The following is a 27,602-nucleotide window of genomic DNA, read 5'->3' on the forward strand; positions in this document are numbered from 1 at the left end:
TGTGGTGTTTGTGTATTTATATACGAGTACCCAAACTAAAATCCTATAATATATTTATAGAACATCATCACAGGCAACACTGTGTCTCCCTGGGCCAAGAAAGAGGACAGGATCATCATTCTTTTTGAAGGTGACCAAGTGGACAAGGTGATGCACTTCTCGTCTGAAGTACTCGAAAGTACAGAGACAGACAAGAAGTCTGCAGATCCTGTGGCTTTCATTATGGATGTACTTTTGCCAGAGGTGAGATATCAGACACTGACACTGATTTGTAGACTACATGTTTTATATGACTGCATATGTCTGACTCCTTTTAACACATGGTCACTGTCTAACACAATCTTAAATCTTAATCTTCATGCCACAGGCAACAGCTTGGAGATGTTCACTCCATCTCCCTGGACAAAGCCAAGGAGATGTACATATGTGGAACGGAGTTTGACTCAAGGTAAGCCGGATAGTTTAGGAATCTGTTAATCCAATTTGCATAACAGGTTATATCTTATGATGTATGTGAGTGTCTTTAATGACTTAATTATTTTGCTATATCATTTTGTATTGTCAGCGAGATAACCCAGCTTGGGGAACAGCTTCAGAGCCACGTGTCCACAAAAGCAAAGCTGAAACTGTAAAGCTTCCTGGGGAATTACAGGAAAGCCTTAGGCTCCGTTTACATGATGATGGTCTGAACAGAAGACGCAAAAGTGGCGTCGCGTCTTCACTTTTTATTCCACGTTTAGACGAGCGTTTTCGGGAGGAAATCTGTGTGCATTTGGTGACGCAAAAGTGTGGAATTCGATTGGGTATGCATGCCAGGCGGCTAGGTGGCGCTGTGATACACTATCACACAACACCACCATGTATGAGTGCATGCGCAGAATCTTCCTTCCTCTCCACGAAAAGCAAAACATGGCAACCGCCGGGAAAAAGAATTTCGTCTGGTCAGATGAAGAAGTTGAACTACTACTCCATATTATACTGGACTACAAAACATTGAAGGCGCAACAAGGCGTGGACTGGGAGTCCTGCCAGACATAATACACAGATATATGGACTGCATTCATAGAGCAATATCCTACTCCCCCAGACGGCCTGTATGTATCTGACGTAAACGCGTACGCGACGTGAGCAGATCTGAGCAGAGTTTTGCATCTTGGCAGTGTAGACGGAGACGCTACGGCGGAGTGTATTCTAGTTTTCCACTCTGGAGGGTGGTTTCAGATTTTTGTGTTTTTAAGCCCCAAAAACACTGTCTTAGTCTAAAAAAAGGCACTTCCGATAAAATATTTTGTTGTTTTTACCCGCAAGTGTGAACGGGGCCTTAGAGAGTGAAGAATTTCTCAGGCGCCTGTAATCCCTGACAAAGTTTTGCAAGATTGTAAATTGTCCTTACATTGTTCGGAAGCATGTTCACAGTGGAATTTTTTTGGGGGTAAGTATCACGTTATAACGTGAGACTATATTGTATAAATTGAATAATTATATCATGTTCTGGTCAGGTTACTAAAGTATAGTCCATTTTTCTGTCAAAACCAAAATACGAAAAAACTGAAAGTGTTCCTTTTTTCGTTTTAAACCAAATACGGAAAAACAGATTTTGCTCTCAGCATAAAAAAATTAAAAATACGAAAAAAAACAAAGCAAATAACGGCCCAAATTTGGTTTTTGCAAATTCCTTTTTTCGTTTTTTGTTTCTCATTTATTAATATGACGGCGGACAGACCGGAAGCGGAAGTGGCATGTAACAACCTCAAAATAAAAGTAGCATGCTAACTTATTATCATGCATAATAAAGTTAAAAAAGAGCTTATTATCATACAAAGACCTTTTGGTAACACCTGTGAACGGGATGTTCACTCTAAGACACAGGCCGTATTATGAAGTGTTACCAAAAGGTCTTTGTCATTGTACTAGAGCTGTCGAAATACCAAAATGAGTAACCACGATACTATGCCAGACAAAGTATCACGGTTCCGGGTAGTATCGCGATACTGCGGCCGTTTTTGATTATTATTATTTTTATGAACTGCACTGTATTTGTACAAGTTAGAAATACTTATTAATTACTTATATATTTATCATGCACCAAACAACATTATAACATATATATATTTATAATATATATATAAAATATAAATATATATATATAAAATATAAATATATATATATATATACATATACATACATATATATATATATATATAATCATTCAGTTTCCTTTGCACATTAATTTATGTTTAATATAAATAATCAACTTAGGATAACAAATCCACTGTTCATCAATAATCAATAATACAACAATAATGCTTATTTTCCAACATAATAAACCAAAGAGAACAAAATACAATCAACAGGAACTGATTCCCTGTGAAAAATGTGCTTTATACTTTGACATCCTTTAACTCTTCATTCCTCAGCCTGTACACGGAGCATATAGCCTAATATTAGCCAATACTAACCTGGTATTCGACATATAAATCTGGGTGACGACACCGCAGGTGTTTTATGAGGTTGGATGTGTTCCCTCCTTTGGTTCCTATAGCTTGGTGGAAGCGCCTGCACAGTGGACGGCCATCGTCTATTGCTTTACCGTCCGTGCCCTGTTTAAAGCCAAAATAGTTCCAAATGCGACTTTTGGAGTTTGTTTATTTTGAGCAAAGTTCGGGCACGGGGCTTCTGCCATGGTGAGTGTGTTGTCTCGTGTTTGTGACTAGGCGTCTGGGCGAGATTTTTTGACTTTATTATGCATGATAATAAGTTAGCACGCTATTTTTATTTTGAGGTTGTTACATGCCACTTCCGCTTTGTCTGCCGTCATATTAATAAATGAGAAACAAAAAACGAAAAAAGGAATTTGCAAAAAACAAATTTGGGCCGTTATTTGGTTTTGTTTTGTTTTTCGTTTTTTGATGCTGAGAGCAAAATCTTTTTTTCCGTATTTGGTTTAAAACGAAAAAAGTTAAAGGGGGCACTGTTTCCGTTTTTTCGTATTTTGGTTTTGACAGAAAAATGGATTATACCTTAGTCCCGCCTGTTAATTGCGCAGCAGCAGGTAACGGAGGACCCAGATGACGCGAGCCAGGAGACGGGTGCTTCGTCAACAGCAGCAGCACCCGCTCACCCTGCTTCACACAGATAGGATGTCGGAAATGGCAACATGGTTTTTCAGTGCTATTGTGGCGATCTCAGGGTATTCTGCCATGACTTTAATCCAGAACACCAGCAGAGTTATTGTCTGAAACTTTTAATGCCGCCGTCATTTTGCGATCTCCAGCAGTTGATCTTCTTCTTCGACCGTGACATGTGACCGAGGCAAGCATCTTGACATGCGTCAAGAGTGAGTCGTAGACAGATGTGGCGGAGAGAATCTGGTAATTAAAAAAAAAAACATCGTTCAGAATCTGATAATAAATAAAACAGAAATAATGTAAGTTATGTATTCTTTCTCTGCGGCCCGGCACCAAATGACCCACGGACCCGTACCGGTCCGCGGCCCGGGGGTTGGGGACCACTGCTGTACATGGATCAGTGCTGCTAGTAAGGCAGAAATAGTCTAATTGAGCACACTCCTGTAACCAATCATGCTGTTGACTGAGGTTAGGACCTCCTACCTCATTAACATATGGACACAGAAATACAGAAATAAATAAATGCATATGAACAGAAAGGTAGAAATAAATATAAAACATTTTTATTTATTTATACATTTATTCATGCATTTATTCATTCATTTATTTATTTGCTTATTAGTCATGTTTCGTCCTCCATATGTAATACAGTGCTAAACATTATTTTGATAATGATAGTCACTTGAAATGCCCCTGGAGATAGCCCTTCTCACCAACCGATGAACCATGATGTTAAATTGCATGGATCTGACACTCTCTACTCCTCGTGCCTCTGTCAAGGTGCCCTTGAGCAATACACTGTTGAGGTGCTGCGGTGCGTCCTGCACCAATAATCGATCACCGTGACACAGCAGTTGTTGTGACACAAGGCTCTTCCTGCAAGGCTGTTTCTAGTCAACATCACAGTGGATCAACAATAACAACAATAATAATAATAATAATAATAATGAAACGATAAAAACAATCCATCGGTGTTCGTGAAGAAACACGGGTTGTTTGTTTTCCGCGTAAGAGCAGCAGCAGCAGCATGTGTCAGCGAAGCTTGTTAGCGGCACTGCAGATGGACTAGAGCCGAGTCAGCGCTCCACCATCAGCATCCTCCTCCCCCTTCTCCCTCTCTCCCTCTCTCTCTCTCTCACACACACACACACACGTATCTCGTGCGTCTCACCTCCACTGCTGCGTCTAACCCGCGTCGGCTGCATCCATACGCGAGGAGACAACATCACTAAAACATTCGATTTCCTCGCGTCTCCCGCGGACACAGCTACAGACTCGGCTCCCTGCGCCACCTCCTCTTCGGCTGTGGAGCAGAGGATGAAGCAGCTGTTTGTCAGAGCTTGGGAGAACAAAGCCATGAGCCCCTGGCTGCTCTTCGCCCTGCTCGGACTTTGGTAAGAGTGTCGTCTGGATGGGGAGGATGAGATGATGAGAGGAGGCAGCTTTTGCTGTTTGTGGCTGCAGATGTTGATGACAGATGTTGACTTTGCTGCATTGTTTACTACCTGTGTATGTGCTGCGGCCTTGGGGGGGAAACAGGAATCAATCCATGATCCTTTACTCGTTGTGCATGAAAATGAGCCAACGGAACAGCATGTGTGCATTTGAGTGAATGGCTTGGTTTTACCTGCATCACCCCTTCATATTGTCAGAGGCTCTGTCAGTACCTTGACCACATCTGTTCTAAAGTGGGTTAGGATTATTTAGTCTGTTAATTTAGTTACTTAGTATTAGAAGAAAATGAGAGAAAATGGCCTGGAGCACCTTTTCTTGTCTTGATAACCACTCAAAGCTGATTTACGCTACAGTTTTACCATTCACCCATTCACACCCATTCATTCACACATTCATAAATGCATTTTCTATTGCTCATATTTCATACATATTCACACGCTTGCATGTGTTTTGCCCAAGGACACATCAGCATGTAGACTAGCAGCTACATGCCAATGTACAACAAATAAAACTATTATAGCCAGTAATTCTATATAATTCATTATGTTTTATAGTGTTGTGCCAGCATTTGTTAACTTTTGTTTTATTTATTTATACTTTACCAGCAAACACAATAATACAGTTGTTTTTGGGGCTTTAAAAAATAAAACTTTCCATTGTTGTGGATGTGTATTTCATATCAATTCACTACGTACCTTTATTTCTATGACTACAGTCTAGCATTGAACAGAAGTGGCAAAGAATGTAATATAAATGTATATAATATAAATGTATACTAAACAATATGTATACTATACTGTACACTATGTATACTATACAAGTTAGCAACCACCAAAATTCCACACATTTGTATAATGTGTGGAATTATTCAGTATTTCAAAATGCATGATCCCTCTTAGGGACACACTGTAACCCCTCAAAAACCAACGGGGTCCACTTTGAGAAATGACTGCTGTATCTACAGTGGTACATGGAAAATGAGTTTGGTACATAGTGGTATACAGTCTGAGATATATGTAAGAACATTCAGAGGCTTTACTTCTATCCCATCGAAAAAGTTAGGACCCCCCCCCATCTGAGAATGATAAAAAAAATTAGAGGCATGTATGTATTGTTACTAAAGGTTATAGGATAATTTATTACCAACACCAGTTACAGGATGACATTCAAGAAACAGAACATCCAACACTAAAGCAGATTGAGTCATAACAATAAATGTACCCACTATTGATAAAATACATATATCCTTACAAACAAAATAGAAAATGTGTACAGTTCGAAGTCAAAACCTAAAATGTAGCATTCACTTCAGAGACCACCCTCTCCTTGGAAGTCCTTTTCCACTCTGCAGCCTCACAGAAACAGTAGACCTCATCCCCATGTGTCTCTCATCCCCTTTCTAACTAAAAACCAGCAGCTAACGTACAGTAAAATAGATATGGAATAAATAATAAAAACAACAACCTGATTAACAGCCAAACTCAAGTTTGTAGTATACTTGAGTTTAAGTTTCATTCAGTCAGACAGAAAATTATACATATTTTTTTATTATCTTGACCTGTTTAGACCACTTCCTGTCCCGTGGCCGTAACTTTTTGTTCCAAGTTGGAATGTGTATTCAAACTTGGGATTAAAAGTTTGTGTTCTAACTGTTATTACGTGTTCAAAAGCAATATATGAGGACACATCACATTAAATGACAGTGACAGCTTAATTATTCAACTAATTAATCCCACATTTTGAAATTCAGTCATCTTGAATAATCATGATTAAAAGTTTGCTTTTCTTCTAATGACTAAATGGGTAATCCGTGTGCATTTCAGACACCATTATTTAATTGTATCTTTCTTTTTTAAATACAGAACTATGTGGTTTTCAAAGAGCCTCAGGCCTATAAGTGCCAACCAGGTCATCTTACAATAAAGGCCAACATGGATGACTGCCATCCTGTATGCAACAAAAGCATGTGTTAACATCACAACAAAAAAATGAAATCCATCTGAGAATGTCCTTCAAATTCACATTTGTCATGATTAAGTGAGAGAGAGAGAGAGAGAGAACAAAAGTACAGTCAGCCACATAGCGTAGGTGTCCAAATGGTAGTCGCCGGGCAGCTGCCAGCATATTACGGGCAATATCGGTACCCAGAGTGATTAGTTTGCCGCTTTTATTGCGTAAATCCTAGCCGTATTAATCGCAACGATTAACACCTTAACTTTGACAGCCGTAATTTACTGATATTCTAATAGAGGAAAAACAAAAACAAAAAAACTCAAAACCCACCTTTTTAAAATAGCCTCCTATCTGTAATTTCACACCATTTTCTGTTTACTGTCGTTCTGTTGCATGTTTTTTTTATTGTTGTTTGTTTTGTAAAGTGTCCTTGAGTGTTGAACAGGCGCTTATAAATAAAATGTTCTATTATTATTATTACTTTTTTTGATGAGACTTGATAAACCTCCTGAGTTGCAATTATTTGAAAAAAATGTTTATGGGGGATATTAAATTTAGATACTAATCATTCAAAGGTGAAGAGTCTTCCATCCCTCCCATTAACATCCTTCACTTATTCCACCCCCTGTCCGCCCATATTTTAAAACTGCCATCAGCTCTTTACTGGAGCCAAGTTACCCTAGGTAGGGTTAAGAGAAGTTTCTTTCAGAAGGTTTTGAGTAACTTGCAAGACACCAATCTTTATAGGATTAGGCAACACCTTTTTGAGTTTATTATATCTATCAGAATAGATACAGGCAGGAAAGCGAAGCAGGAGAAATATTGAGAGATCCCCCACCTCTCCTCTGTCCCCCATTTTTCCTTTCACCCCAACTGGTCGAGATGGATGCTGCACATCTTTGAGTCTGGTTCTGTCAGAGATTTATTCTTCTGTTAAAAGGGAGTTTTTTCTCTCTATGTTGTCGATGTACAGTGCGACATACAAATAAAATTGAATTGAACTGATTTGGAAGTATCGCTACAACTGGATCATAATTACATTTCACGACATCTTCTAGTTTCGGAACAATTTGAATACCTATAAATTATGACTATACTATATTATTATTATTCACATTTCTAATGAAGTGGGTGTATTTAGGTGGGTTTGACCTTCCCGCTGAGTTCAGGAGCAATATCGATTTCCCAGTTAAAACTAGAAGAGCCGGAATAGAGTGTGCAAGATTTTTAATAAAGAGAATCATGTCGTCAGCATTAAAAGCTATTTGATGGTCAAGCCCTCCCGTTTTTATACCTGTGATCATCGCATGGTGTCTAATAGCTATGGCAAGTGGTTCTAAAGGGGAGACAGAGGGCAACTAGTGATGGGCAAACAGTTATTTCCGGTGTATTGACTCTTTAGAATCAGTCCACTGAAAAGATTTGTTCAAAAGATCAATTCACCAAATTATTTATTTCTTCCTGCATGACGGGAGCGCAGACTACGTCTGACTCACAGAGTCACTGAACTCACAGACTCACAGAGTCACAAGTGATTCAGTTCAGTTTGTTTACCCAAACAATTCATTCTTTTGAACAAATCGGTCGCAAACGAAACAACACTAAGGACAAAATGATGGCATGGTATTTTCTGAAGATCTGGAATCGAAGCCTGAAAATATTCTTTTAGCTTGATCCTTATTCCCTGTATAGCAACAGCGTCATCAACAAAGCCATTATCAAAACACCTGAAGGTGGGGGTGGTTGCCTCGGAAACGACTGAAACCTTTTGTCAGGGCATAAGGGGAAAGTTTTGACAAGTGGACAAAGAGACGACTTCTTTGCACATATTGCAGCTTAAAAAACCTTCCACTCTTGTCTATTTTTCATTGTTAAATGTGAGGTCATTTTTATGTATCTATATTTATTTTTATCCTACAGTCTCCTTGGGGAATCAATACACGTCACCTTTGTGATGCCAAACCCACTCCATATTTGTATTAACACTCATTATACATGATTACTGACAATTATTATGCAAACATTATACATCTTTCTAACTGTGTTTTCTTATTTACTTCACAGTGCAGCATTTGGGCCCAGTAAACAGGAAGAGGAGGACTATGAAGATGTGCCCATAAATAAGACCTGGGTCCTGTCACCGAAGGTTTATGAGAGTGATGTGACTTTGATCCTGAATAAACTGCTGCAGGGCTACGACAACAAACTGCGACCTGATATCGGAGGCAAGTCAACCTTATTTCCCAGACATAATCTTGATTTAACTTACAGTAACTCAGGTCGACTGAATGATCCAAGACTGTGTGTAATGTCCTGAGATAAAGAATCAGTGTAAAAGAACTTGTGTCCTGACATAAGAAAGATCCTTATTTTTAGCTTCTAATGGTGTTATGAAAGAACAGACCCACAACCAATCCATGCAACATGACAAGTGATTACTGTGTTGTGTGACACAAAACTGCCCTGACAAGTGCAGTGCTGTGTGTTTCTACTTGTACTTATTTCTTTGTGAGTACCAACAAACAAAGAATCCTATCATTGTGAGGACATTTTGACCTTGTGAAGACATTCTGTCTGGTCCCCATAACTTTAAAGGACTTTTTCAGGGTTAAGACTTGGTTTGAGGGTTAGAATTAAGTTTATCTTAGGGTTCGGCACTTACTTGTGATGGTCGAGGTTAGAGTCAGGGGCCAGGGAATACATATACACATAATAAAACATGTTGTGTGTGTGTGTATACCAGGTATTACTCATGTTAATACTCAGTGTATTGTAAGTTGTTGCTGTGTATGTGAGGGATGTTTGTCTTCTGTTATATTTCAGTGAGGCCAACAGTGATTGAAACAGCCGTGTATGTCAACAGCATTGGACCTGTGGACCCCATAAACATGGTGAGACTGCCTCCTCTGGTTTCCCTCACTTTATTTTCTGATATTAAATCTACTAAATGTAGTTGATAGTTAATTGTTAATCAAACAATATGAAACAGCTATGCTGTTGGGACTTCAGATAACAAGTCCCAAAATAAATATAAGTAAATGGTAAATGGTCTGTACTTATAAAGCACTTTCCTAGCCTTGATAACCACTCAAAGCTGCTTTACACTACAATATTGCCAGTCACCCATTCACACCCATTCACTCACACATTTATACAGCGCATCTATGAGCAACCTATTTTCTATCACACATCTCATTAGTAAATTTTATCTGGATATTACTTTGGAACATGACATTAATGTAATGTTCCGTATTGCAAAAATACATAGTTATTATCTGGATATTATGCTAGAAACAAGTTGATATTTCCATGATAAATATTATTAATATATCACTTTTCTAGTCTTGATGTCCACTCAAAGCTGCTTTATACTACAGTTATTGTTATTCACCCATTCATTCACATTCATACAACTTTTTTTCTATCACACATCTATTTAACCCATTCATTCACTGCCTGTTCAGCCATAAGGAGCACCTTGGACACAGTCTGTGTCTTGCACAGGGGACACATTGACATTGAGACTAGCAGAGCTGGGAATCAAATCCATGACGTTCCGGTTGAAACACAACCTCCTGTTTTCAAAAATATTACCCCACTGGCTTCCAGTTCAGCTGACAAGGTGATGGCAGCGTAGAGCATCAGGCTCCCGACAGCAAAGATTAATTATCGCCCATTAAAACTCACATTTTGTGACAAGTGGTGTTACAACGTGTTACAACGCGTTACCTAAAAACCCACACAGAATAAAAGACATGACGAGGAGGACACCGGACACTGACCTTGAGTCTGATCCTAAAAGAGTTACTTTAGAAAAGACTGCAGTCAACAGCTACAGGGTATAAGAGAAGATATAAACAAAATCAACAAAAGAATGGAGGACACAGGGGATCAACTACCCTATGAGGCAGACTGTAAGCTTGTGTTGGGGAACAACAGTTAGTGGCAATAATTTGATTGATAAAAAATAATTAAATAATTATTTTAAATAAATATTAATTAAATAATTATGTTTAATTATTTTTAATAATTATATATTTATTAAATGTTTTTTGAAAAATGTAATATTCATTTTAGCAGATAGGGGCACCACTCTGAAAACAGGGAAAAGACAATCAATATATGCCTTTAAAGTCAGTCTAAACAATCACTGTAATTGATTATAATGTCAAGAGATATCCCAATTCTGTCTGTCTGTCTGTCTGTCTTCCTCAATCAAATTAGCTGATACTCTCATCACCTGAGCCTTGGTGACCAACTCAGCAATGTAGAAGAATTTTTTTTTTTTTTTTTTTTAAAGAAGAAGAATTAGGTGGTGTCAACTGGATTTAGGGAGGAAAGGGAAGAAGAGAAGAAGAGACAGGGGAAGTTACATCCTGGGACAGAGACACCCACCTATGTTGCTGAGTTGGCTATGGCTAAGACCTCCAGATGCTCTCTTGACCCTATGCCCACGGCTTTGGTCAAAGCCTGCCTTCATAACATATAGCGCCAAATCATAACACACATTATCTCAAGGCACTCTACATAGACAACATCAAGGAGAGCAGAGAACCCCAACTGCTTGTTCACACAATGAACAAGCACTAGGCATCAGTGGAGAGAAAAAACTCCCTCTTAACAGGAAGAAATCTCTGAAAGAACCAGGCTCAGAGATGTGCGGTCATATGCCTCGACCGGTTGGGGTGAAAGGAAAATGGGGGACAGAGGAGAGGTTGGGGACAGAAAGGGGGGAGAGAAAGGACAAGAGGGAGATGAGGTAGAGACAGAAGAAAGAGAGACCAGGAGCAGATACAACACAACTGTATCAAGTCACAAGTTTATACAGTCAATGATATCGACTTTTAATTATAGCATTCAAGACATGGTTAATTCATCTCTCCAACTCGGTATGTATGTGTATATATATATATATATATATATATATATATATATAAATACACACATACATGTACATACATGCTTACGGATAAATGGTCCGCTACGTTCTTAGCCAAACCAACCTAGCCAAACTAGCCTCGACAATATAAATGTACTACTTTAATTGGTAACGCAACACAGACAGTGAGAATTACATATGTAATGTGCATAAACCTTTTATTATCGTCTTGCTTTGCCATGAACAACCCAGGTGCTGAGTCAACCGATGTACGCTATGGGTTGATGGATTTTGACTCAGTGCATGAGTTGCACAAAAATAACCCAAATCCCATATAAATAACCCATAATGAGTAAAACATGTCATAACCCAGCAATTTTTAGAGATTTGGAGACTTGCTCTTAATCAGCAAGTCCCCAGTTATATATAACTGGGGACTTGCTGATTAAGAGTTTAGGGTTGTCCCACATGTGCCCAGCCAAGAGAAAACCAGGAATAATTAGGCTGAGGGGCATTTTGAGTTATTTACAGATTCTGAAAGTGTGATTTCTAAGCTTTTAACAATGTCTAACACATGAAAACATTTGAAGAAGATGTGGCCATTTGAATGTAGGCACTCCTCAAACTGATTTAGCCTCAAAGATTTATACCTTCTGGGAGCCAAGAGACAATATCACATTTACATAGTCTAACCCCCTCCTGGTCTAAGTTGTCAGTGAGATCTGATATCTGTTAGCCCACAGAACAGAAACTATTGTAGTAGTTTGAACAATGGTTATCAATAACAGGTCTAGGAACCCTGAGGGTTCTATGAAGAGGTCCCCGAGAAAAATAAAATGAAATATGAATATAAATATTATAAAAATGAAAAAGAAGAAAGGTAATATACTTAAGAGTTAGAAGGATCAAAGACAGATACCTATTTCTACTATCAAATACAATAAAATACATTTAAGTGGCTCTGTGTTGTAGTGTGGATGGATCAGTCTGAATGATGATGATGTGCTAACTCGCCACTAGTTGCTAAATCATTAGCATCACAGTCAATACTTCACACCCAAAGCTGTGTCCTTCATATATTATTCAAGCACATCAGATTGGTTTGTTTTTCATATTAACAGCAGATGCTCACATCCTCCCGTTACAGCAGGGGTGTCCAAACTTTTTTTTACGAGGTCCAGAATTGGTAATGTGAAGATGTCTGGGAGTCAATGGTCATTTTAGACCTTTTTTTTTTTTAACAGTAACCTTTGCATACAAATGCATATACAAATTTTCATTGTCACAATTTTCATTTTTAAGCCATGCAGGAGTGAGGAAAAAAAAGAAAAATCTGACTGTTACAGGTGGGTTTCAAACACGGGACTCCGGTTCCAAAGGTGTCCAATTATTCTCATGTCCTGCCACTCTCTTTCAGCTGTTAAATAATCAATTTGTTTGTTGTGTATAAGCTCTGGAGAAAGTTTGCGGCTACATGTTGCGGCTGCTTCTTCCATTGCATTTCTGTAGCATAGCAGAAGTGAGATCGGCGTCAGCGTGACCAGAAGCATCTTTCTTTGTTAAGAAGTATTGCCAAAGATTTGCGCTGTAACAGCCATTAATAATGTTCTTCTGCAATGCGTTTTTCCTTATCCATCTTCAGTCAACGGTAAAAACACATGCAGCTTCTCGAAGCAGCAGTAACAGTGAGGAGCCTCCACAGCAGCAGCTGCATATTAAGTAGCCACGTATTTCCTCTGTGACAAAAAAACAACAAAAGCACTGGTATGTGGTATCAACACACCCTAACAACCCTAATTCAAATACAACATGTATGGTTTTAAGACCCACCATACTGTGATTTGAAACATTGAGGGGCTTCTTCGAAATTTCTTCGAAAAACTATTCATATTCTGTAAAAAATGTAAATCTTGTTTTCTCATGGCGGGTCACATATTCCAGAGGACAGAGTAAAATATGGGTTTATTTTACACCTTCGAGCAACTGTCCTCCTTATGTCCTGTGTCATAATCGGATGGGGTCGAGCATCTGGTGGCATTCTGGCAGATATAACAATGGGGGTAAAGACATGCAGACTGCCTGTTCCATTATGTACCAGGGAGGGGGGGGGCGGGCTCTTTCTGGTTGAAGTGCCAAATGTTTCAAGCCAAATGGATAATAGAAAAATACCATACACCACCTCTTTCTACTGGTTTCTGTAGTGTATTCAAACATAATCTCTGCTTTTTCCCGTTCCACAAGAACTTCTTACAGAGTAAATCAAATTGCTTAAAGTACTTAGTAGGGATATTTTAAGGAAGGGACTGGATAATATAATTTAATTTGGAAACGCAGTTCATCTTGATCACATTAACCATGCTCTACAATGAGAGATAGAGAGTGGGGACCACTCTCTCTCCAGTTTTTTTGGGGAGGTGTGAATGCGCAACCAAACTCTGATCTGCACCAAAGAAGCAAACTCTGGGCCACCTAAAACATAGGTTTCGGTCAACTTCAAGTGAATCAAGTGCAGGAAGCGGACTACAATGCAGGGCATTGTGGGTAAACACAACCACAACAATGTCTGAGTCCATTGATGCAGCGTATGTGTCGCATGTTCAAATAAAACGATAGGATTTGATGCAGCTCTATGTTTTTGCTCTGATGTGGAGGAAACAGAAATTGTCCTGCATTAACCAATAGATGAGCGAGTCTTCTCCTTCAGTAATTGTTGATGCAGTGTTGCCTCAGGCGAGGAGGGAATACGTTATTCAAAATGTTTGGTTTGTTTCAAGTGCAATGTGAAAGCAAACTCGCACCGGCTGAATGTTGCAACCCCCAATTGAATCGAGTCCCCAATCGTACCGAGTCTAGCGGAGACTATTAGGTGTGTATAAGACTTAAGTTGTACTTCAATATCTCATCAAATTGTTTTATAATAAGTATTCCAAGATATTCAATTCCCTTGAGAGGCCACTGAAATGAGCCAGCCTGAAATAATGACCAGTTCACCTGGTAGCCAGAAAAACTTGAGAAGGTTAATTCGAAGTAGAGCAGAATATCATCAGCGTGGAGCAGAAGTTTATGTGTGGCGCTTCCTATGTTTGATTAGACGATTAGAAAAAAGTTGTTAAGTTATGTCTCAAATACAATTGAGTTGAATTCTATAATAATTTCACTTGTTGATGATGTATACTGCACACAAAGGTTCCTGTTGGAGTTCTACTAAATAATTTTGATGTAGTCAATTCAAATACTGATCATAATGATATTCAACAGTTTTATCAAGCATGCATACCTATATATTACTGTCACATTTACTGGGTCCTTGAATTATTTTTTTAGAGTGTGCTCAAAGACTTCTTCATGAGGCTGTCAAAAAAATGAAGTATTTCAACAAAGACCTTTAGAACCCTTTGGCCTTCTGGATCCAGATGGATCCAAAGTCATTAACGTACCTGAGGCATAATCCACACAAAAGACATGGTCTTAATCTGCTAATGCCATTTTATTTAAAGCATTTTTGCAGTTAAGAGGTCTAATTTTCTGTCTTTTTTCACACTGTTTTTTGAGGATATGGATACAAAGACTACCAGTTCTAGTGCTTCAGGATAACCTTGCACACTTCTTACAGGTTTGATTTTATTGTTTGGTCTTAATAGACTGTATGTATTGGGGGAGAGGCAAAATAATAGGACACGAGAGAGGAGCTGACTTTGAAGTAACATCATAAAAATTACTGCTGCTAAATAAAAGTCTTTGGAGTGATTGCACTGCCAACAAGGACACAATGTAATTTTGCAAGGCTGGAAACTACACCGTCTGCCTTTCAATTTAAATATGTTATCCATTTTATTTTTTTCACTGCGTCTATGCGTATTGCATGTTCTGTATGTACGTGCTTTTTTTGTAGCAACTACACAAACTTGTATGCACCTACCGTCATAGATGATGATGATGATGATGACATGACTATGATGTTCAGATTGCCAAAGATACAACAGATGCATCCATAGGACCTATGGATGTACTAGTAATTATCTGAACTGAATGAAAGGAATGCTTGATCCCAGTTATGTTCAGGTTAGTAGTTCCAAAATGATGCTTGGAGCATTTTTAACATTTTGAGCAACATTTTTTTGCATACAACTGCACCTGACATTATATAAGAAGTCATTCGATTCAATGTATTGTCGTGGTAGATTTTAGAAAGTCAGTTGGCACATCAGCTATCAAAAATCAAAAAACGTGTCACTCAGGTTGATAAACAGGTATTTATTTGGGGTTCCACAAATAAAACACCAAGGTGAGAGCATTGAAGTACACCGCAAGCTCCACTCTCTGCGTCTCCACTTTTATCCTCTGGGTTGTCCTCCCCTAACTCCCTTTTCATATATCATATAGCAGGTGTCTTCTCACGTGTCCCAAGCGCTCTGGTACATCCCCTTTCTGTGACGTCTTTATGAAATCTCTGCAGGCACGTGTCTTTTGAACATTTTTTTCATCAGCAGAAGTATTGAGCTTTGCCGTGTTTTTCAGTTTTAGTGACCTTCAACACAAACACCTGTCTTCCATCCTCATTAGTAGTGGCCTTGAGTTTTATCCTTAACCATTGGCCTTGAATTTTATCATCAATCATGAAGCTCTCGTGCTGTTCTTAGGTCTGTATTATTGTGGCCAAATTATTCACTCATAACAGACTGAGTGGCTCTGCATTTCTCTCAAACTATAACCAAACTCTTATTCTTATTGAATATGCCAACTCTGCAGAGACTCTTCCTCTACAGTATCAAGATCAAGCATAATATGGGATGGAGCTATTCGAGGATTTACACGCAGCTCATACTCAGAGAACAATGACATGTTTGTGAAGTTTACTGAGAGTGCATGGTCCTTTGAAGAGGGGTTAGATGCAGGTGGTCCCAACTATGACTCTTTTGTACCATGAATAACAGCTGACCGAGAAGAGGAGTCCTTTTTAGCTGGTAAGATGATAGCTGTGTCTATTGTACATGGGGGACCAGCACCACATGTGAGCCACATCGTGGGGAAGTCTAAAAAATCATTTGAAAAATTATCACAAAAGTTATGCTTTTCTATTCCTGATGACCACTCACTACTGTTTTGCCATTCACCCATTCACTCACACTTTCATATAGCACGTCTTTGTGCAGCACATTTTCAATCACACATCTTTTACACCGTTTTGAACACTGCTGGCACAGTCATCAGGAGCAACGTACAGTTTCCTTCCAACTGTAGGACTAGCACTGCACATCCTGGGAAAAGAAGAAAAGACGATAATAATAGCTAATAGAGGCACAGTCTATAAAGATTGTGACATTTTCCTGTTATTAAATTTCCCAGGAATTGGGAAATGATCTTGATTGGATTTCCTTGGAATATCGTTAACCCCTTAGACAGTAGTAGACACAGACTTTGGCTCCACCCATCACTTATCTCTGTGAACTAACTAACCAACTGCTTTGTTTTTTCTTTTTGTGCACCTTTAAAATTCTGATGTTTTGAGATACATGTAACTGGAAACCTGACTATTGTCTACCTTTTTGTAACTTACAGGAATACACCATTGACATCTTCTTTGCCCAGACATGGTACGACAGCCGACTGAAGTTCAACGGCTCGATGAAGCTGCTCATGCTCAACAGTAACATGGTAGGCAAAATCTGGATTCCAGACACATTCTTCAGGAATTCACGCAAATCAGATGCCCACTGGATCACCACTCCCAATCGCCTCCTACGGCTGTGGAACAACGGACGGGTCATGTACACACTAAGGTAGGACGGTTATGCAGCCGGTTTGTTGACTTTTGTGTACAACATTTTTCAACACTATATCAACTCTTCAAAAAACATGTGTTGTCTGTGCAGCTTTAGTATGTGCGTCTGTGTTTATTTCATGTAGTAAGTTATTTAGCAGACCCCAATTTGTCAAAACCCAGTCTGATGGTCATGTGTTTTTGTGCATCTGTTGGAATTATCACAGGTTTTACTATGTTCAGTCACATTTGGGGGGGAAACAAACAATGCTGAGACTTGCTTTTTCTCTGTCACAATTCTTTTTTGTCAGGTTGACTATTAATGCGGAGTGTTACCTTAAGCTGCATAACTTTCCAATGGATGAACACTCATGCCCCCTGGAGTTTTCAAGCTGTAGGTGGTCAAACATTTTTCCCTTCCATTTTTGAACCAGTCACCTCGACTTCAACTTGCCCAGACAGGGGCCTCTATGTGGGGTTAGCCTCATGGTTAAGCCTTTGTTTCTTCTCTTTGCAAAAAAGACCCATCTGCTTGAAGCTGCCCTCTCTAAGCCTGTACCAATCTATCATCAGCTCCACCAGCAGAGAGAGCAGGTCACCCAGTCCCATTATCTCTGACAGACTTAATGTATTATGCATCCTATCCCAGTCCAATTCATGCTGTCTGTGTCATCCTTCATTTGTCTCTTGCATTGTGCTTTAGCCTCTCATGATCCTACTCTTCCACACATGAGTGGAAAATGCAAAGACCATTCCAGAGAGTTGAGGACAAATGTCAGGACCTGCACAGTCACACTAATGGTGCTTTTCCACTATACAGATGTAGCTTGGCTCGGCTCTACCCTACTGGGTTTGATATCACACACGTCGTTTTCCATTAATATAGTGCCTCGTCAACGTGGGTGGAGTCAACATAGCACATGACGTTGTCTTGTACGTGACACATACACACATTTCCTTGCTAATTGTTGGAGATGAATGTTTTCAGGATTTTTAAATCTTTTTTCACTGACTAACTGACATGACCGAAATAAACATATAAATAAATAAATAAATAAACATTGCCAGAGCATGTACTAAAAAGTACCAGGTACCCTAATGGAGAAGCAAAAAACAACAACGTAGAGCTGAGCTGAGCCATGCTAGAACTGTATAGTGGAAAATTGTCATAATTGTTATCAAATGAGCACATGCCATAAGCAAGTGCATCATATTGCCAGTTCCCACGTGGCAATATGATGCCTTAGTGATTAGATCTCACTTCTTGGTATACAAACACATACAGCCTTTCTACTTCCAAAAACCAAACACAATGTTGTTTTAATAGAAGGAAGCAAAGCACTTCCCACGGTCAGTTGGCTGAAAATCCAAAGAAACATTTGACTGGTTCTCCATAATAAGTAGCATAAGTAGCATATGGGCGTGAAGTTTGCTGTAAAACTTATTTCCCTTCTTTGAAGAACTGAAGACAACCCATGTTTTCACAATTGTGTACACTGAGGATCCCCACCTACCGGTCTATCTATATGTAAAAAAAAAAGAGGAAATAATATACTGTATCTGAAATATGTGTATTTCATTATTTTTTTGCAACAAAAAAGAAAATATAGCAGCATGGTGTATACAACTATTGAATGAAATATTCAACTTTTAATATCGAAATCAATAATTGGAGTAAAATCAACCATCCATCCATTTCTACCACTTTATACTCCACATGAGGGGGCAGTTAAGGCCAATCTTTGCTGACATAAGGCGAATAGAAGGGTACACCCTGGGCAGGTCACCAGTCCATTGCAAACAAACAGAGACAAACAACCATTCACAGTCACACGCACAACCCACGCTCACTCAGGGACAACATGCAAACTTTCCACAGAAAGGACCTCAGTGATTAACTGAGACAACTCATGTATGCTGTAATGTAAACAGAAAAGTCTTGTAGGTGTAGGTGGGGCCTCAACAAACTACACCCCACATATTAGTCTGTGTACTACAGAAACAGTAAAAATGAGCTCTGACTGGCAGTCCTGCAGTAGTCTGTGGTAGACTACTATATTCACATTTCAAAACATATTGCTCATTTGAAGACATGTCATGAGACTGGAAACATCAGATCCATCTTCAATGCTTCAATTGCTTTGCCATGGCACAGTGTTTACTTGTGGTGTGCAGTGCAGTCAATGGCAGATGTCAACTTCTCCAAGGCTTCTGGTTAATCTATTTTTCTGTGTCGGGGGGTTTCCGTAGATGGGTATCCCAAAAATGAGATCATGTACCGGTGGCAGAGGCGGGCGGTAGAAGTGGCAGACCAGCGCTACTGGAGACTCTACCAGTTTGCCTTTGTAGGGTTGAGGAACACCACAGATGTGGCACACACCCAGTCAGGTGAGGGATAATGGCCAAGTCTTGTTACACTTTGCAAATCTTTCATTTTCTACAGTATGTTTTTCAAGGTATTTCAAGAATTCATATTTCAGAATACAGTTTCATTTTATTGTAATTCACAGAATCCCTGAAAGGCATGTGGAAAAAAATAGAATGATTTTGCAATGTTTTTTTTTTATTTTCTCTCTTTTGGGGAAAAATCATTAGAGGTAAATAAAGCCAGAAAGAAGGAGTTGAACCCAGCGGACCTCTGTGTCATCTCATTCAGGCTGTGGTGTAAAGCACCTGCAGCTCCTGTGCATTCAAAATGAAAAGTAAAGAGAAAAACTAAACAGTAAAAGTAAGGGCAAACAATGACAAGGATGAGTCAGTAAGTCAAGAAAATATATTTCCAGGTACCATGAATCCTACCTTTGATGTAAGATATGCACAGGAGCATAACTACCACCCTTTTTGTCATTTGATTTGGCGCCTCCTAATTGCCAAATTAGTATTCCAAAAACAAACATTTTTGAGAGTTTTTTTTATTATTATTTAACATTTGAAGTACAGACTCTAATTTTTTTTTTCACTTATATATAAAAAAACTTTTCACTTTTCACGGAGAACAAAAATAGGAAAATCATCATAATGTTTTTGTTTTTTTTAACTTGCCTCGTCCTGTATTTATTTATTAAACCCGGAAGGCCTCATTAAAGGAATACTTCACCGATTTGCATTCAGCTTTGTATTACTAGAACAGGGGTGGTATTTTTGAATACTTCCCAACGTCAGTTTTCCCTGAGTTGAGCAATATCTTCATTCTTTTCTTTGTAACGTGCCCACCAGTGACTGTCAGCAAAGATGGTGGACACTGTTTACATTTTGGGAATGAGGTCCCGTCCCCCTATGAGTGGGTCTAAAAAGTGAAGTTGCAGTTCTAAGCCTTGGACCAAGTGTCACTGGTGGGCACATAAACATAACATATTTCTCAACTCACAGCACGATTTTTCAAAAATATTACCCCCTATTCTAGTAATACAAAGCTAAATGCAAATGAAGTATTCCTTTAAGTTTAAAAATTTCATTAACAAAATGGTCCAAAATGACTAAAGGCAAAGTGAATTTCATGTCATAACACAACAAATTATTTATCATTAGGTTATTAACTAGATTGTTAACAGTTAATCACATGAGACAACAGCACTTCAAAACCCCTGAACTAATACTTAAAGTATCTAGACCTAACTTATCATTAAACTTGCAGGAGAATACGTCATCATGACCATCTTTTTTGACCTGAGCCGAAGAATGGGCTACTTCACCATCCAGACCTACATCCCCTGCAGTATGATTGTGGTTTTATCCTGGGTCTCCTTCTGGATCAATAAGGATGCTGTCCCAGCGCGCACGTCTCTGGGTGCGATATATTCCAGTGTTGTACACAATATCAATCAGACAACATTGTGGTTTATGTAACCTTGAGAATTAAAGGGACAAATGTACAAATTTTTGAAAGTGTGTTACAGATACTGCACACTCAAGCCTGTAGCTTATCCTGTTAGCCTGTTTTGGGGGGTTGTTTCACACCTATAGTTGAGTCCAATTCTGCTTCTGCATGTTTTGAAACTGTGGGAGGAAACCAGAGAACCTGGAGTACCCACGGACACACGGGGAACTCCACACTCCACACATATAAACGCCCTTGGTTAAACCGAGACTTTCTCGTTGTGAGACAACAATGCTAGTCTTTCCATTTCAGTATCTGCTGATTTCTCACACAAGCAAACATGACTCTGTGGTCCTGGTAAGATGTTCATCTGAATCAAATAAGCAAGTTGTATGATCAGTTTCGAATAAATGAAGTGATAATCTATTTATCACTTCATTTTGTCTCTCCTGAACTACAGGAAATGTGTTGTTTATCTGTCTGCACTTCTGTGGTTCCTCTGCAGTTTCAACCAAAACCAAAGTACCTTTCTTTAGGATATACAATTGTGTCCGTCACAAGCGCAACCAAAATCACACATTTGGTTGCTAACCCTAACCCTTCAGGAGAGTTAGTTACATTACTAATGTGCCAAGTGTGTTACAATTAGGGAGGAGTCTCAACCTTTGCATATGCCACAATGCTTGTCATATTTGTGTTTTCAATTTTTTATTTACTAATGGTAATAATGCAATAACGTTGTAAAAACACTTTGGTTGCATGGCTTGTTTTTACTGTTTTTACTGTTTTAACCCCATTCAGGTATCACCACAGTGCTCACCATGACAACACTCAGTACGATCTCCAGAAAATCCCTACCCAAGGTTTCTTATGTCACTGCCATGGACCTGTTTGTCTCCGTTTGCTTCATCTTCACTTTTGCTGCCCTCATGGAGTATGGCACGCTGCACTACTTCACCAGTAACAGACAGACCAAGAAGGCCAAAGCCAACAATAACACACAGCTACCACAGGTAACCCGTCTTTTCTTTATTTTTTTATATCTTGTTTTCTTCTTACCTCAATGAATGTGCAACGGTTGTGTTTTCCTCCACAGCAGAGAGCATCTAGCATGGTGAATATCCGACCTGGAACGTCCCTGCTGCAGATGAACAACATTGTGCCATATCATGAAGATGACTATGCTTACGAGTGTTTGGATGGAAAAGACTGCGCCAGCTTCTTCTGCTGCTTCGACGACTGCCGCTCAGGTGCCTGGCGTGAAAACAGGATGCACGTACGGGTTTCCAAAATTGATTCTTACTCACGAATATTTTTCCCTACTGCTTTTGGTCTTTTTAATCTGGTTTATTGGATAGGTTATCTGTATTTATAAAAGACTGTTTGTCTTTTATATCTGAAGTTTCACACGTGCAAACATTTCACAAAAGCAGAACTGCTCTTGTACCAGAAATGACAGCTTCTCAGCAAAGATTAATGGCAGAAAGATGACCTTAAACAAATAACAAATAACAAACTAATAATGGCAGTGCCTTGTTTTTTTTCTGCCAGCACTGTGGAATGGCAAAGACATTTTTAGGTTTTTGTTCATTTTTATGTAACACCAAATTTTAAACACACAGACATCTGTACACAAATTGATTGACATATTATCAAAATATATCCCAGCCAGCATGTCCATATGGGCCCCATAAGGGTTATATTTGAGCTGCTAAGCAAGTTTGTCCGTGATTTGTGTGTTTTGGGATTTTTTTGTTCAGAGCAGGAAACAAAGCAATTACGCACATACATTTATGATCCCAATTCCAAGTAAACCAACTCCAGTACATATCACCATCTATCCACTCTACCTATCTAATCGCTAATGCACATGCTTTGTTTGCAACTATATCATTACAACAGAGCCCAATGTACATTGTCATTCAAAACAGGAGCACTGACATTAAGGCTTATAACTGCAGGTTTTACTATTAAGTCAGGTACATCAATTAGAATTAGACCATTCATTACAGCAAATGGAAATACAGTCAGACTTGGCACTGATGGCTCCACTCTTGCTACCTGGATTGGCAAAGCAGCATGCTACACCAAATAGGGAGGACAATGCAACAAACCCCATACAAGAGAGTAGAGATGTTCCGATACCATTTTTTCCCTCCCGATACCGATACCAGTGTGTTATAAAAAAAAAAAATATCATACTACGCCTGCATGACTGTGATATGATTATCATTGGTGGTAAGGTTTGGCTCAGGTTAAACCCTCTGTAAAACCTGAAAGAATACAGCAAATGGACAGCATTTATTTTTACCAGTGATATGTTATTTCGTTTTTCAGCTTGTACGTTTGTTTTGACTCTGGTCCAAACACCGCAGCACTGGCAGAGCTTCATGTTTCCATGACGACTGACCGGGAAAGGACACGCGTGACATAATTTTTACATGACTCCAGATTGTTAAAATGAGTATATGAATTAACGCTAAAATTTAAAAACATAGGCATACATACGCAGGACACAGGTAGTTGGTTAGCGCTGATCTTTACGTTCCACGCTCCAATTTGACTGTAAGCGCACTAACGGAGCTAGCGCAGCTAAAAACGCTTACGGAGCTAACTGGTAAATACTGCCAAACCGCCGACATGATGAGCTAACGTTAGCTCCTTGTCTACAGGTGTCGGGTGATCAGTTCTTCTTCACACCTCTAAAACAGCACAGCGCAACTGTTTCAAGAGCGGCGAAGAAGAATCGTGTCAGAGCTAACGGAGCTCTAATAAATTACGTGGTATCGGATCGGTGCATGGACTCCAGTACTCGCCGATACCGATGCCCCCATTTTCGCCAGTATCGGAGGCATTTCCGATACTGGTATCGGAATCGGAACAACTCTACAAGAGAGCCCAAGCAAGACAATGAATGGCATTTTAAACTTGCTAACCCTAACCCTTCAGGAGAGTTAGTTACATTACTAATGTGCCAAGTGTGTTACAATTAGCCTGTTAAACTCTGATGGTGACAAAACTTTGCCTGTAACAGTAGCAAGGATATGATCGTTGGGTAAGGAAGGCGTTCTATTTAAATTGGTCGTAAGACTGAGGACAGCTTCATTTAGCTAAGGCACCTCATACGCTTTCATTGTCTTCATTCATTCATTGTCGACCACTTTATCCTCCACATGAGATTCACAGTGAGCTGGAGACACTAAAGGCAGGGTCGACTGGAGAGGTTGCCAGTCAATCACAGGGTAACATATAGAGATGAAAAAAACATTCACATTCTCACCTACAATCAATTGAGCGTCCAATTAACCTTTACATGTTTTTGGACTGTGGTAGGAAACCAGAGAAAACCCACACAGCGAACACACAGAAACGCCCTCGGTCAGACTGGGATTCGAACTTGCAACATTCTTGCTGTAAGAAAACAGTGCTAGCCACTGAATCTAACTCCATTTTAGATTAAGTCAAGGTTCTTGAATCTTCTTACTTAGATCCGTCACCCCCAAAGATGCACAAGCCATCAACAACACTCTTTCATTGGACTCAGCACTGGGCTTAGGTTTTGTAAACTCTGATTCAGTAAGCTCCAATGCAAATAACCTCAATTTACAAAATTGAGTAGTCATTAAGAACATTAACTCCTCAGGAAATTGTTTAATGATGCTATAAATCAAGTTCCTATAGACGTCCATTCAAACTGAGTTTTTTTTTTTGCAACCAGCAGAGAGGCTCCCTCATGAACAGCCGTTCAATATATTATTGTTTCTTTAACATGGCTAAAGTCAGACTGCATCTCAATCTCATTTGAACACATGTAGAAATAAATTCCTCTGTACGAAATTGGATAGACCTACAACAAATCAGACCAATGATCCAGATGATGTGTGCAGAGCGATGGAAAATGTGTCAACAAACGTGCTTGTTGTAGTTTTCTAGGTGTGATGGCTATCTAGAAATTGTTGGCGTATTTCCACCGGCTCTACTCGCCTCGCCACAGCACGGTTTAAGTAGCGTTTCCACTAGCATAGTACCTGGTACCAGGTACTAATTTTAGTACCTGCTCAGGTGAGGTTCCAAAAGCGTGCTGAGTAGGCACTTTGCGATGATTGGTCAGACTGCCGGCCACTGACTGGCCACAGTGCCGTCACAGGAAGAGACGTCCCACACACAACTGTAGATCACTTAAAACTACTTAACACTCCTAAAAACGTGGGTTAATCTCCAACAACTACCAGGGAAATCGCTATATTTGACAGAGGAGTCTGGTGTATTTAGGGACAGCGCCATCACAGACCGCTGCCGCTGTAGTCTGTGGAGTAGGAGGTTGTGCTCCGGAGACGTGTGGACAGATATCAAGCCGAACAGTGCAGAACTGTAGATCAGTTAAAACTACTTAACAATCCTAAAAAGGTGGGTTAATCTTCAACAACTACAGGAGTCTGGTGTAAAGTCACTAGTCACTTGTGTGTGTGTGTGTGTGTCTGCAGAGTGAAATCAAATTGCTGGCACACTCGGCTCGGATCACCCAGGCTTGGAGGAACCAATAGACTATGTAATTTAAAAAAAAATACAGACTCTGGTGAGAATGGCCAAATGGGGCTCAGGGCAGAAAGTGAGCAAGGAAGCTGGACCAACCAGTTACTAATAAAAACAGCTGTATCACTTGGTTCAAGCTGTTTATCACAAAGGCTGTTAGCATTAGCTACAGGCAAGTTGCCCCCAGTTGCTTCATGTCCAGTATTAATGGACCATTGTTGTGCTCATTCATTATTAATAAACAAAGACAAACATATAAAGAATTAAAACTCATGTAGGTTAAAGTTTTTGTGTAGCATGTTCTGCCTGTCTTTTGACTAAAAACAAACATCACCCATAGTAGTATATTTTAGCTTTGGCTAAGAATGTTAGTTGCACTTGCAGAGGTTTATCAAACACATTTTAATAATGTTTGGAAATGATTATCATGACAGAAGCAACTTTGAATGTGTATTCATACTAAGCAACTAGAACCATAGCAGCTCTGACCCAAGAAATGTTTGCACAAGTCAAACTCCAGGCTATGCAGATGAGATATTGCAAATGCTTCTCTTTGCTACCATCCTAGATATCATTTTGCGATGCAAAAAAATAAGTTTTTTGGGAATTTGTAGCTGTAATATCAAATGGAGTGTTATGTTCCCTCACCTAAGAGTGCAATAGCTCTAATGGATTTCAAAAGTCACTTGAAATGTGAGGTTTTGCACACCAAACACATTTGTTCTCCTGAGATTTTTCCTTTCCTGTATGTAAGCAGGATGCAGCTTGAATTTTTTTTGGCTGTTTGTCAATATTTTGCTTCTAGCCAGGTAACCAGTTACACGTCTAACGAATTATAATGCGTCATGGTCTCCTCAATTCTTCAGTGTTTCTGGACTCAGGTATTTATTTTCACTCCATCAAGCATTTTTTATTGTTCTGGTCCTTAAAACAGTTGATGTGAATAATAGTGAGGGTACATGCCGCTTCACCTCTGAATTTGTGCTGCTTGTTCATACTATCTTTGGTGTGCAAATGCCTTTAAGAGATCAATAGTGAGTTCTGAGGGATTTTTATGACTCTATGACTCATTTGTTCACAAGGTTTTATTTTTCGAGGCAGCATTTCATAGTTTCCTAACAAGTGAGGTGAGGCTCAGATTTTACTGCATGGAAGGAATTTGAAAAATGTGTCAAATGGTGAATTTTAATGAACAGTGATAGTTGATGTTACCAGCAGCACATTTCGTTGTCCTTTACTATACGGTGCACAAATGACTTGAATTCCCTCCTGTTGTGTTGCATGTTAATGACTCTTACTTTGTGAAAAGGTGATTTGCAATCACAAAATACAAACTAAATATGTGTTGACACATTTCCAGCAATATCTTGGAATTCCTGTATATTTCAATAGAGTTTGAATGGCAGCTTTGAAACGCATAGAGTTAGTATGAAATGGGAGCATTTATATGAAAGCCTTAGAGCTTTGATTTTAAAACATTTTTTAATCACAGCTTCATACACACAAAGAAATACAGTAAACAAAGGGTCTGAAAGTTGTCCAGAAATGTGACGTTCACAATTTTTCTCTGAATTACATATGAGACGAGAAGCTGAGGTTAAATCTTTGTGCTGTTTTGTCATTCCCCTACATTTGCCATGCCATTCATTCAGTTCAGTTCAGGCAGACTGTGGCATCATTCTCAATCCAACCATTCCTGACTTGTTTCTTTGTGGTGCATTCCATTTGTAGTCGGAACTCTACTTGCTACTTTTAACTCAGTCATATACATAGCACTGGTTACGAGTACGAGTTCCGGTGTAAATGGAACACATAATAAGTCATTAGTTAATTAAGTAAGTGGCTGCTGTGAGTGAGGAAACTACTGTTGTACTATTACTAAAATATAATGTATACATTTACAGTATTACTGAATACATCGTAGTTACTGCCTCCTTATTTGTTACTGCCTCCTTATCCTATTTGTGCTTTAGCAAATGAACAAACAAGAAATTCTACACATATGTATATATATATGTATATATATATAATAAAATGTTTTAAATTATTTAAAAGTATATTCAATATCTATCATTG

The 27,602-nt window shown here is 39.1% G+C and overlaps 1 protein-coding gene across 2 annotated transcripts; it reads left to right on the forward strand.

Annotated features, from left to right (window-relative positions):
* Positions 1-4,218: 4,218 nt before the first annotated feature.
* gabrg1 (gamma-aminobutyric acid type A receptor subunit gamma1) lies at positions 4,219-23,163 on the forward strand. Of its 2 annotated transcripts, none has more exons than XM_058615405.1 (9): positions 4,219-4,522; positions 8,601-8,761; positions 9,360-9,427; positions 16,975-17,195; positions 17,488-17,570; positions 19,427-19,564; positions 20,811-20,963; positions 21,795-22,006; positions 22,093-23,163. In XM_058615405.1, the coding sequence occupies exons 1-9, from the start codon at positions 4,446-4,448 to the stop codon at positions 22,366-22,368; spliced, it is 1,389 nt and encodes a 462-aa protein (XP_058471388.1). In that variant the 5' UTR covers positions 4,219-4,445; the 3' UTR covers positions 22,369-23,163. The 2 variants fall into 2 exon arrangements, with proteins under 2 accessions (XP_058471388.1, XP_058471389.1); XM_058615406.1 differs by having other exon boundaries at positions 4,221-4,522; positions 22,090-23,163.
* Positions 23,164-27,602: the final 4,439 nt, after the last annotated feature.

The sequence above is a fragment of the Solea solea genome, chromosome 18, assembly GCF_958295425.1.
Source record: "Solea solea chromosome 18, fSolSol10.1, whole genome shotgun sequence".
Lineage (NCBI taxonomy): Eukaryota > Metazoa > Chordata > Actinopteri > Pleuronectiformes > Soleidae > Solea > Solea solea.